The 11,886-nt window shown below is 36.7% G+C and overlaps 1 protein-coding gene across 1 annotated transcript; it reads right to left on the bottom strand.

Annotated features, from left to right (window-relative positions):
• Positions 1 to 8,183: 8,183 nt before the first annotated feature.
• Positions 8,184 to 9,552, bottom strand: LOC145140746 (transcription factor MYB46-like). Its single transcript, XM_079074145.1, has 3 exons — positions 9,409 to 9,552; positions 9,191 to 9,320; positions 8,184 to 8,753 (listed from the first exon to the last, which is right to left on the bottom strand). Exons 1-3 carry the CDS (start codon positions 9,542 to 9,544, stop codon positions 8,234 to 8,236), a joined length of 786 nt encoding a protein of 261 aa, XP_078930271.1. The 5' UTR covers positions 9,545 to 9,552; the 3' UTR covers positions 8,184 to 8,233.
• Positions 9,553 to 11,886: the final 2,334 nt, after the last annotated feature.

The following is an 11,886-nucleotide window of genomic DNA, read 5'->3' as shown; positions in this document are numbered from 1 at the left end:
ATGCATAACCAACTCATAAGTAACAAATCATATCTCTAGGTTTGAAGACTTATATGATATTACCGTCTCACGATCACTCGAGATAAATTCCATGAAGTGATTCCAGTGAGCGTGGGTTGAGTCCAATGCTCAGAACTTATGAGCACTCATGATTGTTGTAGCCATGTCCAACACCTTAGACCTCTGCAATCAATCATGACAGTCTTGATTCATACCTACTTCCAACATATGACCGACTGTGGAGGTTCGAATAATATGATATACCAAACATAATTATTCTGGAAGTCAAAACATGCAAAAGAAATATAGTAAACGATCGACAAGAGATAGCAACACTTTACTCATAAATAAAACACCTTTTATTCATCATCTAATGTCAAATACACTTTACAAATTTCGAGCTTATCTAACTACTAAATCTAATATCATCCTTCAGCCCTATGCTCCGAGCATGCTGGAGATGCTTAACCTGAGTCAGTCCTTTCATGAGGGGATCTGCTGGATTCTCATCCGATGATACCCTCTTTGCCACGAGGAGTCCTTCTTCTATTCGATGTCTGATGAAATGGTATTTTCTGTCGATGTGTCTGGATCTCCCGTGATCCCTTGGTTCCTTGGCTAAGGCAACTGCACTTTCACTATCACAGAAAATTTCCATTGCCTCTTTAATAGCTGGTACAACTCCAAGGTCTCCAATGAAGTTCTTCAGCCATATCGCCTCCTTTGCTGCCTCGCTAGCTGCTATATACTCTGATTCGCAAGTTAAATCAGCCACTGTCTCTTGCTTGGAACTCTTCCAAGAAATTGCTCCTCCATTTAAGGTAAAGACCCAGCCTGACTGAGAGCGGAAATTATCCCTATCAGACTGAAAGCTAGCATCACTATACCCTACAACTCTCAAGTCTTCACTCCCACCGAGGGTAAGGACCCAGTCCTTAGTCCTCCGTAGGTACTTGAGGATATTCTTTACCGCAGTCCAGTGTGCCTTGCCAGGGTTCCCCTGATACCTGCTAACCATGCTCAAAGCAAAGGCTACATCAGGTCAAGTACACGTCATAGCATACATGATCGATCCTACAGCCGAAGCATAAGGTATTCGACTCATTTCTGCTATCTCAGCCTCAGTACTAGGGCTTTTTGTCTTACTCAATCTGGCATTACTCTGGATGGGTAACTCTCCTTTCTTGGAGTCCTGCATGCCGAATCTCTTCAACATCTTATCCAAGTAAGTACTCTGACTAAGTCCAATTAGTCTTTTACTCCGGTCTCTCAAGATCCTTATCCCTAGAATATAGGCAGCTTCTCCTATGTCCTTCATAGAGAAACACTTCCCAAACCAGGACTTAACTTCCTGCAGAGTTGGGATGTCATTTCCTATGAGTAGTATGTCATCCACATACAATACCAAAAAGCTAACTATACTCCCACTAGCCTTGACATATACACAAGATTCATCTTCACTCCTAGAAAAGCCAAATTCCTTTACTTTCTCATCAAAGCAAATATTCCATCTGCGAGGTGCTTGCTTTAACCCATAAATGGATTTCTCAAGCTTACACACTCTATTAGGGTACTCTGTGTTGACAAAACCCTCTGGCTGACTCATGTAAACATCCTCAGCCAACTTTCCATTAAGGAAAGCGGTTTTGACATCCATTTGCCATATTTCATAGTCATGAAATGCGGCTATGGCTAACAGAACCCTAATAGACTTAATCTTGGCCACTAGAGAAAAGGTCTCATCATAATCAACTCCCGGAGTTTGTGAGAAACCCTTTGCAACCAGTCGCGCCTTATAAGTGTGTACATTACCATCCATGTCAGTCTTCTTCTTGAAGATCCATTTGCACCCTACAGTCTTACGACCTGGTACATTCTCAACCAAGTTCCAAACTTGATTGTCATACATGGACTGTATCTCGCTGTCCATTGCCTCTTTCCACTTGGCTGACTCAGGGCCTGCCATGGCTTCCGCGTAACTGTTAGGTTCATCCAGAACTATCAGTGTCTCATCACTGATAAGTGTATCACCTTCCGCAGTAATATGGAATCCATAGTAATGCTCAGGTGCATTCCTAACCCTTGTGGAACGCCTCAGAGGTACAAACTTGTCAATTGGCTCAACAGAAGTTTCCTCCCCAAGTTGAGTGCTAAGGTTTGAAGTTCCTTCAACACTTGACTCTTGAATTTCTTCAAGGTCAACTTGCCTCCCACTATCTCCTTGGCTTATGAACTCTCTCTCTCTCGAAAGAAAGCCCTCCTAGCTACAAATACCACATTCTCAGTAGGTCTGTAGAAGAGGTAACCAAAGGATTTATGTGGGTAGCCGATGAAAATACACCTCTCACTTCGAGGTTCGAGCTTATCATGAGTCTCGCGTCTCACGAAAGCCTCGCAACCCCAAATCTTAATGTGGTCTAGTTTGGGTACTTTACCAGTCCACATCTCATGAGGAGTTTTGGCAACTTTCTTTGTGGGAACTAGATTAAGGATATGGGCGGCAGTCTCTAAGGCATACCCCTAAAATGAGATTGGTAGTGAAGCTCGACTCATCATGGAACGAACCATATCCAACAAGGTTCGATTACGCCTCTCAGCTACACCATTCAACTGCGGTGTCCTTGGAGGTGTCAATTGTGAGACAATCCCACATTCCCTAAGATAGTCGAGGAACTCTGAACTAAGATACTCACCACCTCGATCGGATCGAAGCATCTTAATGTTCCTGCCCAATTGATTCTCGACTTCCTATTTAAACTCTTTAAACCTCTCAAAAGTCTCTGACTTATGCTTGATTAAGTAGAGATATCCATATCTACTGTAATCATCAGTAAAAGTCAAATAATAACGATTAGCATCCCTTGTGGCATGTTTGAAGGGCCCACACACATCCGTGTGTATAAGATCCAACAAACCTTCACCCCTCTCACAAGAACCTGTGAAGGGTGACTTTGTCATTTTTCCAAGTAAGCATGATTCGCAACTATCATCTGACTTTAGGTCAAATGACTCCAATACTCCATCCTTTTGGAGTTGGCCTATGCGTTTCTTGCTTATATGTCCAAGACGACAATGCCATAATGATGCTTTATCCAAGTTATTATCATTAACATAATCAATACACAATACATTATTTCCTAAGTTATCAACCACAGATACAGTTTCATACACACCATCACAAGGTAATGCTTTAAAATAAAGAACATTATTAAAGAAAGCATTAATCGAACCAACTTCATTATCAAATGAAAAGGTGAAACCTTGTTTATACAATGCATGAAAGCAAAATAATATTTCTTGCCATTTCTGGCGAATAACAACATTTATTCAAATCTAAACTAAACCCACTACTTAGCGATAAAGTATAAACTCCAATCTTGGTGACAGGTAAAGCTTTCCTATTCCCCATGATTAAGTTTATTCTTCCATGCTCCACATTCTCACTTCTTCTTAGTCCCTGCAAATCAGAACAGATATGAATACCACAACCGGTATCAAGGACCCAAGAGTTAGAATGGGGTGAGTTATTAGATAAGATAGTGTAAATACCTGCATGGTTGGGTTTAACTTTCCCATCCTTCACATCTTGCTGGTACTTTGGGCAGTTCCGTTTCCAATGTGACTTTTCATGGCAATAGAAGCATTCAGCCTCTTTAGGGTCAGAAGAAGGAGTGACAAAACCTTTCTTGGTTCCACTTGAAGAAGAGCCATCAAGGGTCCTAGCCTTGGTACCCTTCGAAGAGCTCTTCCTCTTCTTCCCTCTACCTTTCCTGATTGCCAAAACCGGGGCGGAGTTTGCAGTAGGAGTGTTAACAACCGACTTACCCTTAAGACCTGTTTCTGCGGTCTTGAGGAGTCCCTGAAGTTTGATGAGTATGACATCTTCCTTATTCATGTGATATGTCATGCGGAATTGAACATACCACGATGGTAAGGAGTGCAAAATGATATCTATTGCAAGCTCCTCAGTGAAGTTCACATTAAGCTTCAGCAACCGATCTACATACCTTTGCATTTTCTGCATGTGGCTCGTGACGGATTCCCCATCCTTCATCATGGTTGTTATGATAGAGCATATGATTTCATACCTCTCTTGTCGTGCACTTTGATGGTATCTTTCCATCAGATCTTGGTGCATTTCAAAAGGGTAGAAGTCCTCATAGGACTTTTGGAGTTCCGCTGTCATGGTGGCCAACATGATGCATGCCACTTTTGTAGCATCCCTTTCATGTGCCCGGAAGTCAACGATCTCCTGGGGAGTTGCAGTGGTCTCATCAATCTCCTTAAGCTCCTTGTCAAGGACATATTCTTTGTCCTCGTAGCGGGTAATCATCCTGATGTTTCTGATCCATTCATTGAAGTTGGATCCATCAAAAGTGACTTTCCCACACAAGTTCATAAGGGTAAAGGAGCCATTAGGATTAGAGCCAGAAGCAGCATTGTTTGAAGACATCTGAAAGAAGAAAACAAGATTAGTTTAGATATTAAGAGAGTCCTTAATAAAACACCCAAATGTAATATTAAGGCTAGAATCCAATCACAATATATTATAACTTAGAAGAGGTATGACGTAATCCAAGCTATAACATATTTGAAAGGTAGGTGAATGACGATTCACCAATTTCCACCATGAAAAACGAAATATAAATATTAGGTTTTTAATTGGTTCTTAGAAATTCCTAGATTCTTTTGAGATTCAATGAACTTTTCAAAGGCATGTTTCAATCTCGAGTGTGCCCTCCAAGTTTTGTGACTGGGATACCGAGGATCACAAAACGAGGTGTGAAGTAACCATGTAAATCACTTGGTACCCTCAAGGTTTATCAGTCAATCGATGTGCCGGTAAACCACACACGCTCCACCGATGCTATGGTAAACCTTAAGTCACTCTTTACCTACCTTGTTAAGTCCAAGTTAGTGTGCCGGTTAACCACACACGCTCCACCAACGACTTAAACAAAGTGTAAAGTGTAATTTCATGGATTAGCACCTTATTCACATTTTCCTATAGTAACTAAGATTGGGAATTTAATAAAAGCATTTAGTTACTTTATAATATTCATCATACTTTTAATGAGAATTTATAAGTCCTTGTCTTACCCGTTCGGCTAACGACCCTCCACCGATCAAGGAAGCGGTGGGTGAGAGTGGACACCCATTAAGTTGCCATTTTATAGGCAACAACCTTATACCCCCCTTATAGACCGGCTTCGTGAATGAGGCGTACTAGCGGTAAGACGACTTGACGTTATACATATATATATATTAGTAACTTATAATATTATAAAGTATAAGGGTTGAATTTTAACTTTTAAAATTCTAAGGGTTGGAACTAAAGTTTTAATCAAGACTTTACATGCTCCAAAACTTGAGGGCAAGTTTTGTAAACTTCCAAAACTTTTCATTTCTTATAACTTATGAATTAATTGAGTAATAAAAATGAAGACTCTTCATTTTTATAACTCTTGTGTTCTTTTAATGGCTTTAATAAAAGTGAGACTTTTGGTTTTCCATAACTTGAGGACAAGTTATGGACTCCATTAAAACACATTATGATCATGAATTAAACTACCATGAAGGTTACAAACAATTCCTATGATCATCTAATCTTCATAAGTTCAAGAACATGAATATGAACACTTTCAAGAATCAAAAATTACACTTAAAAAAAACTTGTAATTTTAATAATTGCCATTGTAAATGGGTTAGCATAAACATTACACCATCTAAAACAAGCTTTAAAACATCAAAACAGTTTAGGGTAATGTTTCTAGTCCATTTCCAGCAACAAATGTGCAAACTTTCATACGAGCAGAAAACAGAAAAACGATTTTTTTTCAAGCTGTTTGCACAAAAAAAAAAAAAAAAAAAAAAAACAACAACAACAACAAACGAACCAATCTCTGATACCACTGATGGGTTTTGAGCATTCTAACACTTCCTAAGTGTACATGCAACCCTAATAACCTTGGATCTATGTTTGTCTAATTATCATACAAAGTTGAATTCCAAGGTTATATTCCTATCTAGCATACATGGGGAACAAATTTTAACTTGCATGAAAGATAGAATAACTTACCTTGTTGTTGCTTATGATCCTTGAAACCTTGTAAGCCTAGCACCCCAAGTGTGATGCCTCAAATGCTTCACACAACACCAAATGCTTTTGGAATGACTTTAGAGAGAATACACACTTCTAAAATCGGCCTAGCCCTCTTGTTTCTTAGTGTCGCCGATTTTGGTGGAGAACATGTTGCTTATATAGTGTGTCACATCTAGGGTTACACCATGTAAACCCTAATGTGGCATGACTCTTCATTTCCATGACCCATGAGTTTGTAACTCCCATGGAGCCTCCATGGAGCATCCTATGGGTGGAACCCAACTTGATAATCCATGGAGCCTCTTAACCCACTATATAAGATATGGAAGATTTACATAATCTACCCATATATTTAATTAGTTATCTTTTGATCACTTAATTAATTCTAAATTAATTCTTGATCAAACTAATTAAATAATATTATTAATATATTAGAACTTATAATATATTAATAAACCATAAGTGTTATTTCTCTCATTTTAGTTTATCCAATTGCATGGTGCCATGCAACCCAAATGGACCATGCCGGGTCGGGTCAAGTACATACCAGAAATAGTTATGGACTTATACACCTTATCCAACAATTGTAACGTAAGTGTACGCCAATGTGTTTTATAAAACAATGAATTTTTTTGGTGTACCTTGTGTTTAAAAGTCGGTTGTTACATACAGTTGCTTGGTTATGTCGATGGATCTATTTCAGAACTGATTTCATAATCATGTTTGTTGCCTAAAAAAGGCTTTGTACGGTCTTAAACAAGTACCGTGTGCATGGTTTCAACGCTTAAGCACATTTCTGATTCAACAAGGTTTCACTTGTAGTTAAGCTGACACATCATTATTTACATTCCTTAAAGGTCATTTCAAATTTACCTCCACGTTTATGTCGATGATATCATTCTCACCAGAAATGACAAGTATTCCATTAAACGTTTCAGTGATTCTCTTCACAAAGAATTCACAACAAAAGATCTTGGTGAACTCAGTTATTTCCTTGGCCTTGAAGTCACATGCACATCAAACGCCTTGTTCCTAGCCCAAACGAAATATGCTCGAAATTTTTGAAACGAGCTAGCTTGATTGATTCTAAACCTGTCGCTACCCCTATGAGTATTACCAATATGTACTCTTCAATTGGTATTGGCTTTTCGGATCCTACTTAATATCGATCTTTGGTTGGAGCTCTACAATATTTAAAAATCACTCGACCAGGCTTTTCTTACGCTGTCAATTTCTCCATGCTCCAACAACTTCTCACTTTCAGTCAGTAAAAGGATTTTACGATATGTCAAAGGAACTCTTTCGCATGGTTTGGTCTTCAAACCTCCAGTTACGATTCTATTGTTGGATACTCTAATGCGGATTGCATAAGACGCATTTGAACTAGATGATCAACGTATGGTTATTCAATTTTTCTAGGAGGTAACTTAGTCTCATGTAGCGCTAAAAAGCAACCTACTGTTTCGAGATCCACCTTTGAATTCAAATACAAAGCTATGGCAAAAATGGCCTTTGAAATTATTTGGATCACTCACCTTTTGCGTGATCTGAATGCCTTACTGTTTGGTCGACCTATTCTATTATGTGTTTGTATGAGCCAAATCCGATTGCTCACAAACGTGCTAAACATATGGATATTGACTATCACTTTCTTTGCGAGTTGGTTTTAGCTGAGAAACTTCATACCAAATTTGTTCATACCATGCTCCAAGTGGCAGATATCTTTACCAAACCGCTTCCTCAACCAGCCTTTGAGTTTTTTTCGAGATCATCTGCGCCTAAGAACGCCACCAGTTCGCTTGAGGGGGGGGGGGGGGGGGGGGTATTAGCGATTATAGATAACTTGGTATATATTCTGTATTAGTTTGGCATATATTATGTATTATTGTATTTCCTTATTTACTCTCCATGTACTCTGTATAAATGATTGTGGTTAACCATATTATCTTGTTGTTTCCTAAGAATAATGTAAATAAAATGACATGACAATTTTTATTACATTTGCAAATATGTTGGTCCAACTTCAAAGATAAGACAACTCGTGGACTTAAAAGCTCATACAAAATTAAGTCTAGCTCCCTCCAAGATTATAAAGATCATGAGTTAGATGGCTCATGTCCTCGTCATGTACTACAATGCATTAATGTTAAAGTTTGGACCTATAATTTCTTCAAAGATCAAATCATAGAAGTCATGTTCCACATTTTGACATTCAGGGCTTTGTTGCATATTACTCACTCTTGATCCTTCTTGAATGCCACTCCTATATGATCCCCCATTTATAATTGTTTCTTGAGAGCTACAAGTATGATTAAATGCATCAATGGAAAATGATAATTCATCAGAATTGTTATTGTTAAACAACTGAAACTGATCTAGTGAGAGCCAGTCAGTAAATAAAATCTTTGGTGGGATTCTAAGACCAGTTACTTTTGAATAATCTAAAGGCTCCACGTCAGTTGATTCAATACTTGAACCTGTTCTTGTTGACTTTAAAGAAGACGAAGAAGAAGAAGAGGATTCTTTATTTAATGTGCCTAAAGGCGGTATGTTTTGTAATTTGGCAAATTTTTTCTTCAGATAAGAATGCCAGTGATTTTTTATCTCATTATCACTCCTTCCTGGCAAGTGTTGTGACATTTGTGACCACCTGAGAAATTTGAAGTGTGCCCGTATTAGTTCCTTAGATGTATAGGATATTAATATAACATATAAATTTTTTATACGCTCATAATTATATAAATCAGATTATATTTGTTATATCAACTTAGAAGCTCAAACTATTTTTATGCACGTTAAGTCCATAAAGTAAAAAAAAATAAATAAATAAATAAATAAAAACACCATCTTAATTAGCAGCTAGTTAAGATTAGAATAAAAAAATTAAATCAATCCAAGATACAAATTAAAAAGTAGATACATTGCATTATTAAATTAATTTACTTTTTGGTTATGGTAGTTGTGCATTTAATGATTATACATAATTTATCAACTATGGAGGTGATGCTCAATAGAGTAATTGTTTACCAAATCATATATATGGTAAAAAATCAAAATCAAAAAAGTTTATTCATAATACATGCGTACTTATTGCCTAACATGCCATGAAGAGAGAGGATGATCTGCTCCTCATGTGCGGTGAATGTCCCTCGCTTTAATCCTGGCCTTAGATAATTAGTCCATCTTAATCTGCAACTTTTTCCATTCCTTTGTAAACCTGTGATATTGATAAATCCATAAAGTTAACTCTAAAAGTCATGACACAACTTATTATCACATATAGCTTATGATGTTAATTAACTTACCTGCATTAATGGGGACAGAAGTCCAGCAGCCAAGACCATGATTGATGATGTAGTCTTTGAGTTTTTGATCTTCATCGGGTGACCATAAACCCTTTTTGTGCTTTAGATTTTGGTTAGCTGATGACTTGCACCTCATTTTAGTAACAAGATTACTTGTGCAAGGAAACTGATGTTCTTATATAATAAAATGATAGAACGGAGGTTTTCAATTGGAATCCTGATGTTTTTTTGTATATTTTAGGGAGTTGGTCGCTTACAATTTTGATTTGTTTAATGGTGACTACATTCCTGCTTTTACATTTACCTAAAATCAAAGATTTTATCTTTCTCTAAACTGCATGTTCCCTTGAAAGAAGTCTACGCCCTTTTGTACTTTTACCTGATTTTGCTTTTTGTATAATATTTACTTGCTTTTATTGGCACCATTGTGGGCGTATAGATTTCATGTATCAAAGGTTATCTATGGAAGAAGTAACCTCTCATTTACCCCATTCGTTATGAGATTTCATGTGTTGTGGTGTTCGATGGGTTCATGAAAAGTCACCTCCATAGTTGTTTCAAGATTGTTTATTGACTTTCTTAATTACTATATTTCACCTAAATAGAGACCAAATCAATGCTTAAATCCCTAGACGAATGGCCAACATATACATGGCTCTTCATTAAGAGAGAAGGTTGAACGAATCAAACACTTTCAGTTAACCTATATGGCCTATGGGCATTGACCATTAAATAATAGAGCATTCATACTTGCATACAAGTTCAAAATGTGAAAATTGGATCTTTAGCTAAAATCTTCATTTCAATATGTGACTTCCTTTTATCAATATTAACATCAAGCTACATGTAATAACAGTATGATATATTTTAGTGACTTACGATTAACAACACAGTTTTAAAAAATTGTTAAAAAGTTTGAAAGTCATAAAGCATGCATGGTTTACTAGATTCTCACTCCTGATCAGATACCATTGAGTTTATGCTTATATTAAGCTCCGAAAACTATTTGATAGGGAGTAATCACATTCTGGAAGATTCTTCTGGTGAAACAAGAGTTTTTAATCAAAAATTAGCTGAAAAAAATCATTAGATTAATATGTAGTTAGTAATCGACTTCATTGGTGGTGCCATGTGCTAAGTGATAAATAGAATCCTAGATTGGGGGTATAATTGTTAATCATATAGATCATCTTCGAAAATTCAAGATGCAAGAAAAGGACAACTGACTTACTGTAAAGAAATCTCATTGAGTAAGCAAAAGATTAATCAAATCACAAACCCAAAAGCATGGATAGTGTGTCATTTGCTACATCAGTTTTGACTAGAAGGGTATAGTCATATTTTTGTTTTTATCTATTTGCATCTTGTAACTAGAAAAAAAAAAAGTTAATTTTGGAATAAAAATAAAGAAAGCATGAGATACCTCATGTCATGTTCGCTTTCTTTATCACTCCATAACCTACCTAAAAGTACAAAATAGACCTTTTGATCCTTGGCTCCTAATAATTATACGCTAAAACAATATAAACCACATATATAAATAGCAGCAAGTACTCTTTGAATACTTCAAGATACAAAAAGATCTAAACTTTGAGTTGCTGACTCGATCATAGTTTAATAGCCAGTGTTGGGCCTGGTTTATTAGTTATTGTGGAACTGTGAAATTACCTTAGTACCCTCAGTTTCATCTTGTTGATCATAAATTTTTCATGAAGCTATCACACAACTTAAATGTCAACCATTTCACATCTAAATCAGTTGCCTCCAATCATTCAGTTTCCTTGAATGGCAATATTAATTAACATGGTAATTAAGCTATATTAGGCTTTAGATAAAGATAAACAAAGGTTCTCAACTAATCTAATCAGGCCATGATATTGACTTATTAATTATTATTATTTTATCCTCCAATTCTAACTATTTTTAATCGAGTACCCTCTAGGGCCCTGATGAAATAAGCAGCGTGGATACATGCTTACGTGTTGGTCCCCACGAATAAATTTTCAAACCCTTCAACATCAATTTTGGCTTTTTAGACATGGTAGAATACTGTTCTACTTTAACCATCTCAGATCCTTCTTAAATCTAAACTAATCTGAGTATCCATGAAAATACATACATACAATGTTTTCTTGTAGTGTGTTCATATGCATAAACATGTTTTTCCATTGCTAATAGTAATTAATAAAGTTATGCATTATTGTACTTTAACCATAAAATTATGTTCTTGTGTTTCATATGCATGAAAAAGTATCACAGATCGGGCTTACTTACACGTAAAGGCCAGAATATCCCATACCTCATGCATTATACATAAAGATGTTTTCTCATGAAACGCCTCAAAGAAAGTCCAAAACCGAACAATTTCACGTATCCATATTTGTAGTAAGCTGGTGCTCCAAGTTGGATTGGTATAGTCGTATAGATAATCTTCCGATATGTGTAAAACAGTATAATTAAGTTATAACCCATTGGTGT

This window comes from Lactuca virosa, chromosome 9 (assembly GCF_052849685.1).
Source record: "Lactuca virosa cultivar CGN04683 chromosome 9, Lactuca_virosa_CGN04683_v6, whole genome shotgun sequence".
NCBI lineage: Eukaryota > Viridiplantae > Streptophyta > Magnoliopsida > Asterales > Asteraceae > Lactuca > Lactuca virosa.
The sequence above is the reverse complement of the archived record's forward strand: the minus strand, read 5'-3'. Positions and strand labels throughout refer to the sequence as shown.